This window comes from Bos mutus, chromosome 19 (genome assembly GCF_027580195.1).
Source record: "Bos mutus isolate GX-2022 chromosome 19, NWIPB_WYAK_1.1, whole genome shotgun sequence".
NCBI classification, from domain to species: domain Eukaryota; kingdom Metazoa; phylum Chordata; class Mammalia; order Artiodactyla; family Bovidae; genus Bos; species Bos mutus.
The window spans coordinates 22,112,640-22,133,649 of NC_091635.1; the positions used below are offsets into that span (position 1 = coordinate 22,112,640).

At 56.4% G+C, this 21,010-nt stretch overlaps 1 protein-coding gene across 1 annotated transcript in view; it reads left to right on the top strand.

Annotated features, from left to right (window-relative positions):
- Positions 1–580: 580 nt before the first annotated feature.
- The window catches only part of LOC102267497 (potassium inwardly rectifying channel subfamily J member 12), a 31,450-nt gene continuing 11,020 nt past the window's right edge, over positions 581–21,010 (top strand). Inside the window, exon 1 of the mRNA XM_070389664.1 lies at positions 581–1,201. Within this exon, the coding sequence (XP_070245765.1) occupies positions 1,112–1,201 (90 nt within the window). The 5' untranslated portion in view covers positions 581–1,111. The remainder of the gene's footprint in view (positions 1,202–21,010) is intronic.

Here is a 21,010-nt window from a genome sequence, read left to right on the forward strand (position 1 = left end):
AATAGGCCCCAGGAGGCTTGAAGGGCAGGCCTGTGGGAACAGGCTGGGAAGAGGCAGAGGCAGGGGTGGCAAGAGAAGAGGGTCACATGGGGGTCAGGTCCTCGGAGAAAGAGGGCAGGGGGAGGAGCACAGAAAGAAAGCAGGAGACGGAAGAGTCAAGCAGAGCACACGATGAGGAGACAAATTCTATTAAAGAGGGAGAAATATGTGTGTCCGAGTGTGCACGCCTGTGTGCAACGGGAAAGGAGTCCATGGGAATGTGCAAGTTGAGATCTGTGCACAGGTGCCCTCCCGCAGCCACCAGCCTGCACGTGGAAGTATGAGTGTTTATCGTACCTGTACACCTGCAACCGTCATGTATGTCACAGCATGCATTCTGCATGTGTGGATCCAGACGCCTGAGCTCGTGTACTTGGCTGTGTGTGCCTTCGCCATGCACCTGTGTGGGTCCCTGGGAGGACATGCCTCCGCCTGTGTGTGTGTGTGTGTGTGTGTGTGCGCGCGTGTGCACGCTCGCGCGCGCGCTCCAGTGCGCAAGTGGCTGGTGGTGTGTCTGTGTGTGGAGGGGGGTCGGGGCCAGGGACGCCCGGTCAGGCCTGGGTCTGGTGGGCGGGGGCGGCGGCGGAGCGGCGCAGAGCGGGAGTGCTCTCGGCTGAGAGTTAGAGTTGTTGCCGAGCTGGGTTCTGGTGACAGCCGGGCGCGGAGCTGGGAGCGCGCCGAGCCTCAGTCTCCTGCCGCCTCCTCGCCCTCCATTCCACTCTCCCCGCCTTCTCCGGGCCTTGCCTCTGCCACCGCCTCCCGGGGAACCGTAGCTGAGGGCGAGCGGCCGGAGCGGGCGTGGAGGCGCGGGGCGCCTGGGCGTAGGGGAGCGCGCCGGGCCCAGCCTGGGATCAGATAGCAGCAGGCGGGGGAGGGGTTGGATCGGCCGCACGAGCCGCCGGACTGAGGGACGGAAGCCAACCGCGCCGACCCGAGCGTGCGCCCCGCGACCGGGGGCGCCGTCCAGGCGCGCGCCCCCGACCCGCGGCTGGACCGGGGCGATCGGCGGCCCAGACCGACGCGCCCCTCAGCATGGAGCGCCCCCGGGGGCTGCCCTGAGGCGGCGGCAGCGATGCAGGCAGCGCGGCGGCTGCCGGGGCCAGGAACAGCCGCCCGGAGCTCGGAGGACGCGGAGCGCGCAGTGTCCAGGGCACTGACCGAGGTAAGCGCCCGGGGGCTCGGCTCCAGCTCCCCGCCGGTCCCCTCCCGGGCCGACCGAGCAAGAGAGGGTGCCGCAGCAGGGCAGGTGGGACGGCGGGCTTGGTTCGTCCTCTCGTTTTCTGTTTTTTTCTCTTTTTCCCCCTTTCTCCCCCTCCCTGGTGAGCTATCGGAGGAAATGCTGACTGCAAGCTTTTCTCCCCTGCCATGTCTCCAGCCACCGCCACCAAGGAACTTCGCTTCTTGCTAACCTTCGTCCTGGGGGCGCTCCGGGAAACTTTGAGGCGCCCACGGTCCCCTTCTGGACGACTTGCACGAAAAGATTCGGGAGGGAGCGTGGGAAGGCACTTTCGTGGGCAGCGTCAGTCTTACCCATGACCTTCTCCGGAGACCCCCCGACTGGGGTCGGGATGCGCAGGGGAGCGCGGACTACTGGCGGCCGGGAAAATGCCCCCAGGCCCAAGGGCTGCGGGTCCTTGGAGTCGGCTCTCTTTCTCATCTTCTGTGCTCTAATGGAGCAAAAACATTCTGGAAACGGTGTTCTCCGCTGGCGAGTGAGCTAGCCAGCGAGTCCAGGCGCACCTTTTTTTTTTTTTCCTTTGCTTTTAGAAATCTGCTTTGATCGCGGAGCGGGGGGGGGGCCTTGGCTGAGAAGCCCGGCGGATTCAGGGCCGGGGTCCTCTCACCGTGCTGCGGTCTGCTCTGGACGTCCTGGGGCGCGGGGAGGGGCCCCGGAGAGAGCAGCTGGGTGCAGAGCTCCTGTGGGGCTTCAGATGGGATTCGAGGCCTGTTCTGACGAGTGTGCACATGTCTTGTGTATATTTAAACACCTGTGTTCAGAACGAGAGAGCACAGGAAAGTGTCTCTTTGGAGGTGGTCTTTAGTTCTGCCTCCCCATGGCCTGGATCTGCTAGGACCTGGCCACCCTGCTTCCCGTTTCCTGGGCTGCTCATCCTCCCAGAGCACTGCACTGCCGGGACCACTGCCCGCTTCTCTGCTCCCCCATGCCCAGGACGGGCCCTGGAATAAAGTGCTGGGGACCTCCTGTCCCCCATATCCATGTCCCGTCCCACAGCCCGGGGTTTTCAGGCTTCGTTTCCTGGGAGCACAGAGGCGCCCACACGCCGCTGAAATCAGCAGCCGCCTCCTGGAAGGTGTGAACCCAGAAGGTGATAGCCTCTGGCCTACCCCTCACCTGCTCCCTAGGTGCAAAGGACAGCCAGGCCCTGGCTGCTGCCTGACTTGGACCCCAACCTCCCCTTGTGCTAGTTTGCTCCTATGCAGTGCCTCATCACAGGTCTCCGTCCCGACCGCCACCATGTGGCCAGGGAGGGCCAGGGAGGGGACAGCCCATGGAGCGGTGGGGCTTTCTGGCCTTCCTGTGGCATGCTTCCTCCTCCGTTGTGAGAAGAGCACCCCCACCTCGTGCTGGATTCCCATCTCAAAGAAACTCCCCAGCAAAATCTGCCCCTCGGCTTTCGGACAGCCCCTCCCTTCCAGGTAGGGGGCCGGGTTTTGGCAGCTCCAGAAAGGGGGTTTCCATCATGTGGGGCCAAGACCCCAAGGGAGAGCAGGGTGCAAAGGGGAGGGGCTTGTTTGAGCATCCCTGGGGACAAGAAGGGGGCACCAGTATGCTGGACAGCAGCGGAGGTCCCTCTTCCCTACTGATGTACCGCTAAGCACATGCACTGGGCATTCTACAAATGCTGGGTGTTTACAAACACCTGTGTGTGTATATGTTTGTGTGCTCAGTCATGTCCAACTCTTTGCGACCCCATGGGCTGTAGCCTGCCAGGCTCCTCTGTCCATGGGATTCTCCAGGCAAGAATACTGGCATGGGTTGCCATTTCCTTCTCCAAGGATCTTCCCAACCCAGGGATCAAACCTGGGTCTTCTGTCCTGGCAGGCAGATTCTTTACCACTGTGATCGGGACATACCTGGCACATCTGAATTCCCAGTCCCGGACCTTACCTTGTGCCCCCTGTCCAGGTGAGGGTAGAGCAGAGCCCCCTCCCTAGTCCTGAATGGGATGGACCATCCCTTGGTGAAAGGGGCAGAGCCTGACTTTGCTGGTCTCTCCCTGGACCTCCTCCCATGCCCGACTGCCATGTCAGACCCTCATCGGGCTTCAGGTTGCTAAGGAGGGGACCCCCTGAGATATGTACCTGGTGGAAGGATGTTCAGTGAACTGTGCTGTACTGGGAGGAAAAAGTGCCCAGGGAGGGGTAAGATCTTGCCCAGAGCCACACAGCTTGTCAGGAGTTTGAGCATAAAACTCCACCTTGCTCTCCCTAGGCCAGAGGGCTGCCCTGTTGGGTTTCCTGTCTCAGGGCCATGCTTTCCCTCCTCTCAAGTCTGCCCAAACAGGACAAGGAAACACTGGTGGCCCTGAGGCAGTGAAGTAGTAGGACAGCAGTGATAACAGTAACAGCAGTCACAGCGACCGCAGCGCCCTGTACTTGTGAAGCACTGGGACCGGCTTGGCTGTGAGCAGATTCCTCTGGCCTGGTGAGGCCTCAGGTGCCCTGGGCCATGGCTGGCAACACCAAGCATGGCACCCAGAGCCTTGGCACAGTGTCTGGGGTGGAAGCAAATGCACTGTCACTCCCAGAAACCTCTGTGGCCATTGTCTGGCTCCAGGCTGGAGGCTGCTGAGCCCACTCAGGGCCCACCTGAATCCCACTCAGCCTGCTGCTCCCAGCTCAGTCTGGCTGTCCTTTGACTGGGTTCACCTGGTGCCTGTTGCTGAGCCCCTGCTGGGGCTTTTGCTGTGAGTGACACTGGGCACACCTGCCCCTCCCCTGGGGCTGCAGCTGGAGCCTTGCCACTGCTGACCTGGAGGAGGGGCTGGGGGAGGCAACTCATGGACAGCAAGGGGTTGGAGGCTGGGCTGGCCACTCGGAAGGTGTGGTGGGTGTGGGCTTGGACAACAGGATGGCTGCTCCAGAGGAATTTGGCCGTGTTGTAGGGAGACAGCCAGGGGAAGGCCAGAGATGAAAGAGAGCCAGCCTGAAACTGGGCTGCGGGCAGGGCAGGAGGCTCAGAGGCTTCAGAGAAGCCGTGGGGGTGGGGATGGGGTTGGGGGTGGGGGTGAGGCCAAGCTCAGGCAGGCGGGTTTTCCAGAGGATCTGGGGCCGAGAGCAGAATTGGAGCCCTCACTGGGCACTGGCTGAGGGCCCAGCACTCTGCCAACCGATTTAATTTCCTAATGGTCAGCCAGTGCAGAGGGTGGCAGTAGCTTTTGAGTCCCAGGGAGGCTCCCAGAGAGACTGGAACATGGCTCCGACCCAGAGCCCACCTTCCTGCATCCCCAGATACCCTGCCCAGATGTGTCTCTGCGCCAGGCTGACTGTGGCGGCTCCTACACCCAGGGCTGGACCCCTACAGGGCCTGGTGCCTGCCCGCCATCCCAGCTCCCAGGTTGCTGTGTCCTCAGGGCCTGGTTAAGGCCTCGCATGCAGTAGGAGCTCTGTAAATGTTCAGCGGGTCTGTGTCTGGGCTGCTTTCTCTGCCGCAGAGCCTCAGCAGAAGTGTGCTCCTGGGGTGGAGACTCTGGTGCTCTCTGCTGAGCTGTGGCCCCAGTGCAGTGTCTGGCATACAGAAGGTGCTTAATAAATGGGTGTTGAGTAAATGCAGACCCGGCCCTTGCCCCCAAGGATCTCCTTGTTTCGGGAGAGACTTTGGGGCAGGCCACCGGGGCAAGTGCAGCCGGTGGTCTGACTGCGGCGTCACTTCTCCTCTTGGGCCCCAGTCTGTCATCTGTGAAGTGGGATCAAAGCATCAGGCAGGGAGGCTTCTGAGATGCCCGGGACGGGACAGTGAAATGTGAGCCTCTGTGAGTGCCTCTGGGGGTTCCTAAAACAAATGGGGTGTGGAGTGGAGGGGCTCCGTGGCAGAGGGTGTGGGCTGGTGCTGGGGCTTTTGCTGTGAGTGACACCGGGCACAACTGCCCCTCCCCTGATACCCTCCTCCCCTTGGACAGGTGGGGAAACTGAGGCCCAGCGAGGGCAGCCGAGTCACCTCCCGACTCCCCTGCCTCCACTCACCCCACCTGTGTCCCGCTGCTCCGTCTTCCTGCCCAGCTGCTGAAGTGGCAGCTGCAAAGGCTGCATGAGGCTGTGGGGGCCCTGGGCCCCCAGTTAGCCTTCAGTCGGGTAGCACCACATGTGGCTCTCTTTGCGTGGCCCCTAGGGTCTGGGCTCTGGACCCTCCTCATCCTGGTCCACCGGGCCCTGCAGACTGGTCCTCCTTGTGCCTTCGCTTCCTCTTCCCCTCAGGTCATCCTGCTCCCTCCCCTCTGCACCTCCAGCACGCAGGCCAGCTCCTGCCCCAACACTCCCCTGCAGATGTCCACTTGACTCCGCCCTCATCACCTTCAGGTCTTGCCTCTCGGGCTCCCCTGGGCAAAGTGGTCCCTCGTGTTTGTCTTGTTTCCTGTCGGTCTCCCTTGGAGTGTTAGTACCCTGAGTGCTCATCTCCTGAACTCACCTCTGGAACACAGCCTGGTCCCACCCGCTCACTGTGGCCATGGTCCCCAACTGTGGGGGCAGCCTGGGGGAGAGGACGGTGGGACATGCTCACTGTGGGAGTGGGCAGCCTGTGGCCTGAGAGGGACAGCCCCAGCTGGAGGTGGCAGGTCTCTCTAGGAGCAGAGTTGGGGGCAGCAGTTGAGACCCTCTGCCTCTAAAGCCTCCTCACAGCATCTTGGAGGCATCCCTTGGAGAGCTGGGCTGGGTGGGTGAGTGGGGTGAATGTGGAGATACCGAGGTACTGAGCTCTGTGTGTGTGTTTGAACAGCTGATGGCCAAGGTCAAGGAGGGGCTGTGCCCCCACTCCCCGCCCACCTCCTCTCCTTCCAGCTGCAACCCAAGCCCCCTGAGTTGGCTGCTCCAGCCTGCAATTCCCCAGCACTTAAAGTAAAAATAAATCTCTGCCAGCAGCTGGCATTCTGGGTGGTAGCAGTCACGCCACCCCCTGCCCCGACCCTGTGCCTCTGGGCTCTTGGTTCCAGGCCAAGCTGGGCCAGGGGTGCCAAGGGGAGCTGGCTTCATCTGGCCTCTTTCCAGGAGCAGAGGTGCCTCTCTGGGTCACTGTCACTGGGAGGGCAGAGTAGGATGGATGCTGGTGACTCCTGTGGGAGCTGGGATCTGGGGTCAGGTGGGGCTCAGAGGTGGGGCTTCCCAGGGGCCTGGGCCATGACCTTGTGGAGGCAGGGTGTGGGCGGGGCCCTGGAGCCCCTCTCACATGACACCCTCGGGATGGGCCTTTGGATCTCGCTATCCTTGCTGGGCTCTCTTTCTGTTCTCAAAGAGCTCTGGAGGTCTCCGATGGGTGAGTTTTAGTGACACAGGCCTCGAGGAGCTCAGAATTCAGCATTATTCATTCTTCTGACAATTAAGTCTCCAGCAAGCATCATTGCTATGCCCTGTGCCTGGGGCTGGGGCCTGGGAACTGATGTCTCGGTTGGGGAGATAATGAAACAAGTGAACAGACACTTAAGGAAGCATAGACTTTGTCATATTCTTCTGCTAATTATCACAGCTTTTTATGACAAGAGTGTTACATGCTCATGGTAAAGCATCAGAAAATTTTAAGGATAGAAATGAATTTCTTTTTCTCAAACTTTGTCTTCCCCTCACCCCTACCATGAAGCTACATGCACTCGAGGTGACTGTCATTAGAGAACTTTCTGGGTTGTCCGAGTGCTTCACCAGTACATGTCGGCAGCGCCCTGTTTCTCTCTCCCCATCCCCCTTTCCATGTTTCTCATCTTCCACCCTGCTGTCCATGCTGGTGCCCTGGGCCCCATCCCCTGGGGCTTCATCCTTTCTCCTTCGATGGTGTTGGCTTGAGGGCTAAGTCAGAGCCTTGGGACCCTGGAATCTTAGCTGTGGAATCTAGGAATGCACAGTCACCCGAGTTCCCAGGCAGTGGGCTCTGAGTTGTGGTTGTGGCCTCTTTGGGACAGAGAACCTGAAGTTGCAGAGTTGGTGTATCTTGGCCCTGGGAGGTGTGTTGCATCTTTGCTGGGGTACCTCCTTCCTCAGCTCCCTCGGGCAGCAGTTGGAGAATCCAGATCTGGCTCCACCCTCAGAAATCCTGGTTCCAGGGACCCGGGGTGGAGCCCTGGCTTAGCACCCGCGGGGAGGTCACCCTGCTGCAGGCAGACCTGGGCTGTCCATGCCTTCTGGGTCTTAGGGACTGTGTGGCCCAGCATGGACAAATGCGAGGCTGAGGCCGGTGTGGTGCCTGACCCTGAAGGGGAAGCGCTGGCCAGGTTGCTCTTCTGAGGCCCTGGGGGCGGTGGGGGTGGGGAAACAGGCCTCTGCTGGGGACGGTCACCCTCACTAGGCCACCGAGCTTCCTGCTGGGTGCCACCAGCAGTCCTGTCACCTGGTTTGGAGGAATCAGAAGGACGGTCCCCGCCTGGCCCCACTGAGAGCCCCCGTGGAAAGTCTGAGAGGCTGAGTTGAGAGGACCGCCCGGGTGCTCATGCCAAGCCTCAGCAGTCCTGCTTGTGAAGTGGATGTGAGCATCACGCCTCCGTCTGGGAATCTGTTTTCTTATCCCCCTTCCGCTCCAGCTCTGCGGTCAGGGCAGCCAGGGCAGCCAGGGCAGCCTCCTTGCTCCCTGCCCCCAGCCCCTCTGCCATGCAGGCCGGAGGCTAACTGTGCCCATCACCTTGGCCCGCTGTGCCTCAAGCTGTCAGCAGCACCTGCCTGGCCAGGGTGGCCAAGTCTCCCCCAACCCCCACCCTGGCTCCAGGAGCCTTCAGGACCATTGGAGGGGATGCCTTCAAAAGTCCTTGGGGGCAGCCACAGAATGGCCTGTCCCCTCCCTGGGGGTTTCATAGCAGAGGAGACCCCAGCCACCCTCTTCCTTTCCTCTGCTGGCCCTGCCAGCTATAGCCTCGGAGCACTTGTGGGCTTTGTCCCAATCCTGCGGCAGATGCCCTGACCCTGAGGCTACAGAGCGAGGTGGCCAAGCTCTGGGTCCTGTCCTGACCCAGCTGCCCTCCTGGTGGGCCTCAGATCAGACACCGGTGAAGGGGGCGGCGGGGGAGCAGCACCCCTGGGAGCTGTGACCTGAGCCTATGGTCTCAGTCTGCTCATCTGGGAACAGGGAACATGAGGGCAAGTGGTTGAACAAATCTGCACAGCTGACATGTCTGCACTGCCCTGCGTGGGGCTGCCGTCCTGAGGACGTCAGTCAGCTAGGTCCCAAGGGGAAAATGGAAGTGGGATGGTGGGCAGCAGGTGGAGTCTGTACTACTTTCTTCTGTAACAAGTGAAAACAGACTGGGGGCTTAAAACAGAGCAGGCTATTGTCTCTCAGTTCCAGGGCCAGAGTCTGAATTCAAGACGTTGGCAGAGTCGCTTCCTCCTTGAGCCCTCCTGGGGTTCCTTGGCTGGTAGACGTGTCCCTGCCATGTGTCTTCATATGGCCTTCTGCTCCCTGAGTCTTCTCTCCTCTCTAGAGGACACTTGTCATTGGATTTAGGGCCATTTTCCCCTGATGACTCAGTGGTAAAGAATGCGTCTATCAATGCAGGAGACTTAAGAGACATGGGTTTGATCCCTGGGTTGGGAAGATCCCCTGGAGGAGGGCATGGCTACCCACTCCAGTATTCTTGCCTGGAGAATCCTGTGGACAGAGGAGCTTGGCATGCTACAGTCCATGGGGTCACACAAAGTCAGACATCACTGAAGTGACTTAGCATGTATGATCCAGGATGATCTCATCTCCAGATCCCTTGCTTAATTATATCTGAAAAGACTCTTTACCTAAATGAACTCACATTCACAGGTACTGGGTGAACACGTAGTTTGGAAGAGCCATCACTCAACCTGGGTATGCTGTCCTGCATCCTGATTTTTTTCTCCTTTAAGAAAAATATGTAGTTTTTTAGCAATATATCTTGGAGAGAGAAGCATATTCAGTATGCTTGGTTTGTGCTACTTACCAGCTGTGTGTCCTTGGGCAGATTTCTTGACTGTTCTGTGCCCCTATTTGCTCATCTGCAAGGGGAGGTATTGATGGTCCTCCCCCTCATCAGACTGCGGGAACTCTAAGTGGAAATGCACGGGAGAGGTGTAGTAGATGGCACCTTTGATCAGTACGTCCATGAGCAGAATGGTTTTACAGTCACCTGCATTGCGTGCATTGGGCTGGATTTCTGGTTTGTGAGCAGCCTCACCACCCCACATAACACTGCTGTGATCACCTGGGTCGTGAGGTCCCTGTGCCAGGACCATGCAAGCAAGAAGTCTGCATGTAGCCCTGCTGGGTCAGAGGGCCTGTGCCTTAGCAACTTTTATAGCCACTAGCGATGTGCCCTCCAGGGTGGTCGCTGCCCTGCCCCTTGGAGAAAGGACGAGACTCTGTCCTTGTCAGCGCCTCCATGGGCACCTTTCTTGTTTTAGAGCCAGTGGAGCTTTTCTTCCTGTTGAAATACCTTTCTATGGTTCCCTTCCTGGCTGCTGCTAGCTCCTGCTGAGTGGTTATTTCCTTAAACTTTGTCCTTCCCCAGGTTGAGGTCTTTCCCGGTGCCCCTGCCACATGTGGCACCCTTTCTCATCCTGGTGGGTCCTCATGGTTAGACCCAAGGATGACGAGCAGCTGCCCTATTTCCAGATGCCAACACTGAGGCTCAGCTCACATAGCAGCCCAGCCTCTCTCGTTTCTAATAGTCCATCTGTCCCTGGAGCCTGCAGGGCCTCCTCAGGCGTCTTGGTTTCCCTGCAAGCCTGCTGTCCCTGGAGGGAGAAAGTTGGGTTTCAATCTTCCTGTGTCCCCGTCCTGGCTGCATCCCTAGGCTGCCAGGCAGAGTCCCTTTGGAGATGGTTGATGTGCTGTTGAGCCGCTGGGATCTGCTGGCCTGAGGTTGCTGCCCCGGGAGCTTGGGTGTCCTCAGCCCCCTCCCTTGGCTCCTGGTGACCATCAGGATATTTTGGATGCTTCAGCAAAATGCCTGCCTTGGCGGTGACTTCAGCAACCCATGGTGTCACTGGGTGCCTTTATTTCTCAGGAAGTGCTCTGATGTTTCAGTGAGACTCTGCGCCCAAAGATAATAATGAAGATGACTGTTTATTCTGTGTTCTGGTTCCAGGCACTGTGCACAGTGCTCTCCCGAACTTTGTCTCATTTAATTCTCAAATGTACTGGCTGGGAGAGGGGCAGGGATTGAGAGATGAGGCACCAAGGGAGGCAGGCGGCCAGCTGGAGAAGCGCCGAGGCTGGAGGCCCCAGGACCTTCCAAAGACATGAGGTCCTGTGAGAAGGCCACGGGTCCTGCTGGGCTCTCCCTTGAGGGAAGGCTGAGACCTGGGCTGAGGATCCAGGTGCAGTGTTGGGCATGAGCCAGGTTGGCCTGGATTTAAGTAGGGCTGCCCCTTGCCCTGTTTGTGGCTCCAGGCAAGCAGCTTCACCCTTCTGAGCCTCACTATTCTGAGAAACAGGGCCAAGTCTGCCCTTTCAAATGTGGTTCTGCATGCCAGGTTTTAGGAATATTTCAGAAGCCTAGATGGTGAAGGATTCTCAGTGGCCTGTCCATTTTACCAGTGGGAAAATCGAAGCTCAAGAGGGGGAGGGGCTGAATGACCTTCCCTCCTCCATCCCCTGAGACCTCAGCCACAGGACTTGGGCTGGTCCAATCTCCCTCATCTTTACTCCCACAAAACTAGGATAGGAAGACAGGTCATTGTTTGAGCAATTGCTCTGTGCTGAGAGGCTCATGCAAGGGAAAGATTTAGGCCAGGGCCCTGCTAAAGCTCTCAGGATAGGGATCAGGCCTCCTTTATCCTTTCCTTAGGCAAAGATGAGGCTCCCATCTCTCCATCAGCCCCTTGTCCCGGGAGCCCCGGCCCCTCCCAGGGCTGAATTCTGTGCTTCAGCATAGGTGGGCGTGTTGGACTTTCTGCAGACCTTCCCGTGAGTGCTGCTGAGAGGCTGGGATGCGAGGGCACGGCAGAGCTGCTTGGGGCGGAGCAGTGCTGTGCTGCCCATCGACCCATCCCCCATCCACTTCACTTTGGATCAAAGTTAAATGAATTCACGTGGCCTGAGTAGAAGTCCTCGGCAGGGACTGGGGCTGGTGGAGCAAAGAAGGTACCTCAGGGGAGGGGTGTCTGGCCCTGGCCCCACATAAGGCTGTGGTGGCGCCCGTGCCTCCCAGGGTGAGTGTGCAGCCAGTGGAACTTAGAGAGCCCTTCAGAACCATCCCTGGTGCCCTGGTCCCCTGCCGCCTGCTTCCTGAGCCCACCCTGTCCCTCCTGGACATGCAGGAGATGAGATTTAAAAGGCATGACCCTCTGCTGCTCTGGTGCTGCCTGGACCCCTCTCTTGCTCTGGTCCCAGACCCACCTCCTCCCTCTCCGTCCAGAAGCTGCTATCTTGGTTCTGGGGCCCTGCCTCCCCTCTAGGCTCCTAGACTCTCAGCCGACAGTGTGGCCGCCTCCTTACTGAGAAAATCGAAGCGGAGCCTTCCACTTGCTCCCACTGCAGCTCCCACCTCCCGCCACCTGCACCCCTTCACCCTGCCTGCATCCCTTCCCTGTGACTGGATTGTTGTGCTCCATGTCCACTCGGCCCCTCCATTCTCACCCACCCAAGGCCAGCGCTGTGGTGTCTCCCTCTCCCTGCTAGAGCCTTTTCTACATGCTGCACCCATTCCGTTCAGAGGTGACCACTGAGGGCCTGCCATGGGCCGACGCTTCCTCCAAGCACCAGGACATACCAAGGGAGAAAACAAAGCCCGGCCAACATCCATTTGTAATACAAATTCTCAGTGAACTAGGAATCAAGGGAAACTTTCTCAACTTGTTAAAGGCACCTACAGAAATCTAGAGCTGGCATCCTACTGAACGATGAGAAACTTCCCACTAGAATCAGGAACAAGGCAAAGAAGTTGTCTCTCATGATTGCTTTTCAACATCTTACTGGAAATCCTGGCTAAGGAGGAAAGAAAAGGAAATAAAAGATATACAGATTGGGGAGGAAGACATAAAACTATCTCTACACACAAATGACATGATCATCTATGTAGAAAATCTGAAGAAATTGACACAAAAGCTCCAGGAAGTATTTCCGTGCTCCGTGCTAAGTTGCTTCAGTCGTGTCTGACTTTTTGCCCCCGATCCCATGGACTGTAGCCCACCAGGCTTCTCTGTCCATGGGATTCTCCAGGCAAGATTACTGAAGTGGGTTGTCATTTCCTTCTCCAGGGGATCTTCCCAACCCAGTGATCGAACCCTGTCTCCTCCATCTCCTGCACTGACAGGCAGGTTCTTTACCACCAAGCCACCAGGGAAGCCCATGGAACTATTTGGTGCAAATGTAATTGCAGTTTCAGATGTGAATTTTAAATCATTATAACTAGGTTCAAACACATCTTGATTACTCAAAATAGGAACCATTACAATCAATACATTTTTGCCAATGAGAAATAAGGAAATCAGTATGTTTATTCCTGTAGCGTAAAAACCCATGTTTTGGGATTAGATGAACTCTTGGAAAGCATTTTCTGCCTCCTGCTGGTTGTAGAAGTGTTTTCCCTGCAGAAAGCTGTCGAGAAGCTTTAAGAAGTGGTAGTTGGTTGGCGAGAGGTCAAGTGAATATGGCAGATGAGGCAAAACTTCGTAACCCAAGTTGTTTAACTTTTGAAGCGCTGGTTGTGTGACATTCAGTCTCGTGTTGTCATGGAGAAGAATTGGGCCCATTCAGTTGACCAGTACAGCTGCAGGCATTGCAGTTTTGGGTGCATCTCATCGATTTGCTGAGCATACTTCTCAGATTTAATGGTTTCACCAGGATTCAGAACGCTGTAGTGGATCAGATGGGCAGCAGACCACCAAACACTGACCGTGACCTTCTTTTAGTGCAAATTTGGCTTTGGGAAGTGCTTTGGAGCTTCTTATTGGTCCACCCACTGAGCTGGTCATCACCAGTTGTCATATAAAATCCGCTTTTTGTCACATGTCACAATAATCTGATATAGAAATGGTTTGTTGTTGTTGCATGGAATAAGAGAAGATGGCACTTCAAAACAATTTTTTTGGTTTTGATCAGCTCATGAGACACCCACTTATTGAGCTTTTCATCTTTCCAATTTGCTTCAGATGCTGAACGACTGTTAATGGTCGACGTTGAGTTTTCCGGCAACTTCTCATGCAGTTGTGAGAGAATCAGCTTTGATGATTGCTCTCAGTTGGTTGTTGTCAACTTGCGATGGCAGGCCACTATGCTCATCTTCAAGGCTCTCACCTCCTTTGCAAAACTTCTTGAACCATCCCCGCATTGTACCTTTGCTAGCAGCTCCTGGGCCAAATGCACTGTTGATGTTGCAAGTTGTCTCCACTGCTTTACCACCCATTTTGAACTCGAATAAGAAAATTGCTTGAATTTGCTTTTTGTCTAACATCATTTCCATAGTCTAAACTACATATAAAATAAACAGCAAGTAATAAGTCATTAGCAAAAAAATAAAGCAAAATATGCGCATTAAAATGATGTATAACATCACCACATTTATTTAAGAATGTATTCCAATATCAGATGGCGAAGGTTAACAATGCAAAACTGCAATTACTTTTGCACCAACCTAATAATAAGCAGTTAAATCAATGGCACCCCACTCCAGTACTCTTGCCTGGAGAATCCCATGGATGGAGGAGCCTGGTGGGCTGCAGTCCATGGGGTCACGAAGAGTTGGACATGACTGAGTGACCTCCCTTTCACTTTTCACTTTCATGCATTGGAGAAGGAAATGGCAACCCACTCCAGTGTTCTTGCCTGGAGAATCCCAGGGACGGGGGAGCCTGGTGGGCTGCCGTCTCTGGGGTCGCACAGAGTCGGACACGACTGAAGTGACTTAGCAGCAAAGCAAGGTTGCAGGATACAAGATTAATGTACAAAAGTCAATCACTTTCATCAATGGCAACCCACTCCAGTACTCTTGCCTGGAAAATCCCATGGATGGAGGAGCCTGGTAGGCTGCAGTCCATGGGGTCACTAAGAGTCAGACACGACTGAGCGACTTCCCTTTCATTTTTCACTTTCATGCATTGGAGAAGGAAATGGCAACCCACTCCAGTGTTCTTGCCTGGAGAATCCCAGGGACGGGGGAGCCTGGTGGGCTGCCGTCTATGGGGTCCCACAGAGTCTAACACAACTGAAGCGACTTAGCAGAGGCAGCAGTAAACAAGTGAAATCTGAAATTAAAATCACAATACCATTTGTATTAGTACCCTCACAACAAAACTGCTGTGCTCAGTCGCTCAGTCGTGTCTGCCAGGCTCCTCTATTGATGGGGATTCTCCAGGCAAGAATACTGGAGTGGGTTGCCATGCCTTCCTCTAGGGAATCTTCCTGACCCAGGATCGAACCTGGGTCTCCAGCATTGCAGGAAGATTTTTCACCTTTTGAACCACCAGGGAAGCCCATGAATACTGGAGTGGGTAGCCTATCCCTTCTCCGGGGGATCTTCCTGACCCAGGAATAAAACCCAAGTCTCCTGCATTGCAGGTGGATTCTTTACCACCTGAGCTACCGGGGAAGCCCTCAAGGAAACTACCTAGGTATAAATCCAACAAAACTCTGATGAATGAAATCAAAGAAAAGCTAAATAAGTGGAGAGATATTCCATGTACATGGATAGGAAGACTCAATATTGTTAGATGTCAGTTATTCCCAGCTTGATCTATAGGTTCAATGTATCCCAATCAAAATCCCAGAAAGTTATTTAGTAGATATCGGCAAACTAATTCTAAAGTTTATATGGAGAAGTGAAGGACCCAGAACAGCCAACTATTGAAGGAGAAGAGCAAAGTTGTAGGCCTGATGCTAACTGCCTTAAAGACTTACTATAAAGCTACAGTAATCAAGACAGTGTGGGATTGGCAATGGAACAGACAGATAGATCAATGGAGCAAAAGAGAGAGCCCAGAAATAGACACGCACAAACACAGCCAACAGATCATTGACAGTGGGGTGAAGGCAGTACAGTGGAGCAAGGGTAGTCTTTCAACAAACAGTGCTGGAACCACTGGATGTCCACACGCAAAGGATACAATCTGGACACAGACCACATGACCCTTCACCAGACTGGGTCATAAATGTAAATGTAAGGCACAAAGCTACGGAACTCCTAGAAGACAGTGTAGGAGAAAACTAAGATGACCTTGGGTATAGTTAACGGCTTTTCAGATGCAATATCAAAGGCATGATCCATGAAAGGAATAATTGACAAGCTGGATGGACTTCATTAAAATTAAATGCTCTGGGAAAGATGATGTCAATAGAATGAGAGGGCAAGCTTCAGACAGGGAGAAAATATTTGCAAAAGACACATCTAATCAAGGGCTGTTATCCAAAATAAACCAAAAACTCTTAACACTCAGCAATAGAGAACAAATGACAGACAATAGGGAAAAAAATGGACCAGAGACCTGGACAGATGCCTCAGCAAAAGAAGATACACAGATGGCAAGTAAACATATGAAAAGACGCTCTATATCATTTTTCTGCAGGGAAGGGTAAGTCAAAACAGCAGTGAGACACCGCTCCATACCTTTAGAAGGAGCAACAGGAACTCTCCTCACGGCTGATGGGGCACAAGTGGTACAGTCACTCTGGAAGACAGTTTGGCTCTTATAAAACTAAACATACTTTACTGTATGCCCAACAGTGATACGCCTTGGGATTTACCCAAGGAAGCTGGTTGTATCCACACAAACCCCTGCATGCAGATGTTTCTAGCGGCTTTATTGGTTATTGCTAAAACCTGGAAGCAACCAAGATGTCCTTCAGTAGGTGATGGATAAATGAACTGTGGTCTACCCTGACAGTGCAGTATCCTTTAGTGCTAAAAAGAAACGAGCTTTGAAGCCATGAAAAGATATGGAAGAACCCAAATGCATACTTAGCCATCTGCATGAAAGCCAGTCCTGAAGGGCTGGATGCTGTGCCATGTGATTCCAGCTACCAAATGTTCTGGAAAAGGCAGACCTATGGAAACAACAGGCAGATTGGTGGTTGCCAGGGGTGGAGAAGGGGAGATGGATAGGCAGAGCACGGGGTTTTTAGGGCAGTGAACCGTTCTGTGTGACACTGTCGTGGCAGATACAAGTCTTTGTCCATCTGTCCACACCCACAGGCTGTACAGCACCGCGAGCGGGTCCTGATGTAACCTATGGACTCTGGGTGACGGGCCCAGGCAGGGCCATGGGTCATAGTGAAGGTCCTGCTCTATTGAGGAATATTGATGACGGGGAGGATGTGCATGTGCAGGGTCATGGTAAATGGAGCTCTCTATTCCCTCCCCTCAATTTTGTTGTAAACCTAAAACTGCTCTAAGAAACACTCTTGAGCAAAAAGAGAATCCTGGCCCTCACATGTTCATGGGCGACTGAGTTAGTGACCAGAGAACCTGTGAGAGGGCAGGGTCGTCTGAGCAGAGATCCATGTGGACTTGGGGAGGAACCAAGTAGGGACCTGAGGGGAGAGGCTGGGGTGGATGCTGCTCGCCGGGTCAGGTGTGTCAGGCTGCAATTGGGTTCACGTCTTTTTGGCGTGTGCCTTCATAGGAGTGGATTGCAGTGAACTGAGGAGCCCCTGAGCCCCGTGTTGCTGGGAGTCCAATAGAGTCACGTCGCCCACTCCAGACCCAAGTGGAGCCATGGGAACCCTGGGTCCCACAGGCCTGGCACACAGTAGGCACTCAGCGTGTGCTCACTTAAGGGGCACAGTTGTGGACATGTGTATGCCCTGCAGTGCCCAGTCCCCCAGGCGTGGGCTCCCCAGGGAAGGGTGGGTCCGCCTGCTGCAGGGAGGGCAGAAAGGCAGGCAGGGGACAGGAGCCCCTCCTGTGGCACCCCTCAAAGGCTGCAGCTGCTCCAGTGGGAGGCGGGGGCCCAGCTGGCCCCCCACCCCCTAATCAGCCTGTCAGCACTGAGGAGCTGGCAGGAGCTCCCATCAGCACTATGCTGGTGGCTGGATCTGGAGGGAGTCCAAGCCACCTGGCTCCCCTTGGCCTGGGGTGCGGGTGCTGTGGGAGTGCAGGGTCTCACGGACCCCCACCCTCCTTTCTGTGTCCCCATTCCTACAATACAGCATCCTCAGTGGGTAGAACCCAAGCAAATGGGTTCAGAGGGTAGGCTTGGGACCAATCTTGTAGACAGGGTTAGGCTGTGAATGGATGGCCAGTGAGCAGGAGGGGTGCTTGGCTGTGTGTTCTGTGGCTGCGCAGAGCCGTGACTGTGGAGGGCACGTGTCTGAACGTGTAAGCAGGAGTGAGGAGCTCGTGCACTGTGACAGTGACACAGATTAGCCAGTGGTGCAGGTGGGGGACAGCCGTGCCACTGCGAGTACGCAGCACCTGAGGCTTTGGGCCCCACTGCCCTGCGTGTTGTGCTCAGACCCTCAATAACATTTAGGTCCCAGTGCCTTCTGCTGTCCCCTGTCCTGCACTCTGTCCCAGCACCTCCCCAGCTCATGGGTTTTCTGACCCCGTCACCTCTCCACCCCTCTCCCCAGCTGCAGGGAGGGCGGGCTCCTGGGTCTCAGGAAAGCATGCTCCTGGAAGCTTCTGCTGCCTGGGGCTTTCGTAGGTGTTGATGCATGGCTTCCCTGAGGTGACCTCGGCAGGTGCCAGTGCTCTTCTTACCCCATTTACAGAGGAAGGCATGAGGCTCAGAGGGGTTTGGGGACTTTATGGGGCCTGAGGTGCCCCCTCTGAGCCTCTGTCTAGAAGTCTGGCTGTGGCTGATAGAGTAGCCTTCAGAAGCCCGGCTTCAGGGCCCCAAATGGTCTGTCCCCACATCCCTGGCTACTTTCAGGGCCGGCCTGCTCACCTCGCCCCCATGCTGCCCTTGCTCATGGGCACAGAGTCTCTGCAACTCCCTGCCTTTGTGCCAGGCCTGGCACCTCTTTTTCTTTGCTTATGGGGCCATCACTGTCTGCTGGCTGTTAACCTGGTGTCAGGACCTTTAATGCCCCTCTGGGGGCCTGAGACCCCTGAACCGGTGACCTATCAATAGGAGGTGGAGGCCTGAGTGGCAGGAGGCTGGTGGACCCTGGACAGTTAGGACCCCCTGCCCTTCCTTCCACAGCTGATGGCTGAGTGCCCACTGCCAGGTGCTGGGCTTGCCCTACAATCCACTATACAGAGCAGGCCTCAGAGACCCGATGCAGCCTCCAGGTACCTCCTGCTCCACCTTCCAGCCTCCACGTCTCCACTGAGGGCCTACACTGGGGCTAGAATGTGGCTTCCCTAAGCTCGGGGCTGGGAGTACCACCAGGGCTCAAGGGGGCTGTTGCCATTGCTGGTCACAGCCACATGGTCTTCAGTGTTCAGAGGCCACCTTCCTGTGCCTCAGTTTCTTCTGATGTCAAAGCAAGACTCTTGGGAGGCTTAAGGGAGAGCATCGAGATAAAGTCCTGGTGGGCGTGCACACTCATTTCTGGTTCTGCACACAGACATCAGCCCTCGCTCCTGCCCAGCATTGTGCTGGGTGAGTCCACCGATGAATCAGATCCAGAAGCTCAGGATACCTAGTGTGGCCAGGGTTTGTGTGACACAAAGAAACCCAGGGGCCATGGAGGGCAGGGGGTGACCCCAGACCCAGGCCAAGGGATGAGGCAGAAGCTGCCAGTGGCTGGCACCCTGCCAGCGGGGGCTGCTGGGGTTCAGCATTGCCAGAGGCAAACCCTCGGAAAACGCGCGCTCATCTTCTTTCCGGAAACTTTCTAGGCCGTGCTGGGGCCGCGGAAAAGGGCTGCAGGGACATGCTCGAGGACTCCTGGGGCCTGGCAGGCCTGCAAACAGACCATGAAGGCACAACATGGCCAGTGCTGGAGTGAGTGGGTCCCTCCTGCTGTCCCCCTGGTGCCTGGCACAGAAATGCTGCTGCTGCTCATGATGGTGATGGTGGTCACTCTTCTCTAGGCTCTTTATGAACTTGTCGGTCCTCAAAGCAGTCACATCTGAATGCCCACACAGTACAGATGGGGAACGAGGCCCTGAGAGGCCAGTGACCTGCCCAGGGCCTGGCCTCGTCTGACCTGCATCCCTAGGATTGCACGTAGTCGGCACTCAGGCAGGGCTGTGGACTGGCTGGGGGAGAGTAGGAAGGGGCTGTGCCCTGTGTCCGGGGCACTGCGGGCCCTCACTGGGCCCTCGAGGGGAGGCCCAGGTGGAGGTGTCCCTCAGGGGTGTCTGCTGCCCCGGCTTTGGGGTCGAGTGGAATGAGGAGCTGTTTGGCTCTCAGGCGCTTGCTGAAGCCGGAGTGGAGTCCGTCACACACCTGGACAGGCCTGCGGGAAGTCAGGGAGACCATGGCTCAGAGGGGCTGCCAGGTGCCTAGACATGCAACCAAGTAGTCAGAGATGGAATTTGAGCCCAGAACTGGCACACTGCAAAGCCCATGCAGCTCTGTGGGTCGCAGGTGGGCTGCTTCCCGCTTTGCAAATGTCAACATGAAAGCCTACTCTGTGGCCACAGGCTGAGCGGTGACTGTGAAGGCCCAGTGCTTGGCCCCACGTCTCGAGGGCACAGCCCCTCTAGAGGGCCTGTCTGCACCTGTCTTACAGATGAGGACACTGAGGCTCTGAGAGGGGCCTGGACTGCCTTTCGGTAGCCAGAGTTCTAGCTGGCTCAGTTCCCAGGGTCTCAGGAGAAGCCAGAGATTACGGGATGCCTAGGGGATGGGCAAGGGATTCCCGTAATCCCCCATCCAGTGCCGCTGTGGCCTAGTGAGGGGCCCCTTGTCTGTGAGGGTGATGGTCAGAGGTTAGCAGTAGGATGCCAAGCCTCTTCACACTGTCCCTGTGCTGACAGCTGGGCCCTTGGAGGCACCAGAGCCCGGCAAGCTGGCCTCCACAGCTGTTTGGAAGGTGGGCTGGGTGTTGAGGCAGGGCCACCTCGCAAGGTGAAGGGCCCCCACATGGCTTCTGCTTCAGGTAGCAGTGGGGACTGGCTATGCTGAGCCATTCTCTCCCCCTGGGGGTTGCTCCCTGCATGCACCGGAGGGTCACCAGGGCATGGGCTGGGGCACATTACCAGGCAGGGTCATATGTCTGGCGTTCCTTCCTGGCTGCATGACCATGGGCAAGTCCCTTCACCTCTCTGAGCCTTAGTTTCCTCTTCTGTAAAACAGGAATCGTAATGAGTCTCCTGCCTCTGGGACTCAACTGGGGAGGTCTGTGCTGTGCAGCGAAGGCCCAGGTTTGGGGGCGGCCTGGCAGGGGGTTCGTCCCCAGCTCTCCGTCTTACAGGCTGCGTGGCCTTGGAGAAGCCACTTTAGCTCTCAGCTTCCTTATCTGCCCGCTGGGGACAGCAGCAGACCCTACCTCAAAGGGCTTTCTCAGGACGCAGTGAGCAGGCAGGGCAAAGCCCCTGTAGCTGTGAGCGGAGGTCTGGCCCAGGCTCCTGAGCAGAGTGTGCACACCTCGACTCTGCCTGACGCTGCCGGGTGGCTGCCTGCGGGGAGCGGCGCCCGGCTGGTTCCGTCTGATGAGATATAAATAGCGGGCAATGTTTGCGAGCAAGGATCCGCCTCCCTCCCCAGCCGGCAGGGCAGCGAGGCTGACGAGCTGGTCGTGGGGACGGGAAGGGGACGGGAGCTCGTGAATAAATCATCACACGACCCGGGTTAGTGCCCCGGCCTCAAGGCGGCGGTGCAGTTAGCGCCTCAACCGGCGGGAGAGGGTGACGCGTGCGGCTTGGCCCAGCGGCCCTGATGTGCCTGGCGTCTGGAGCGCCCTCTTCTGGGGCCTGGTGAACCTGCAGGGCGGCCCCACCCAGTCCCCGTCCCTGCC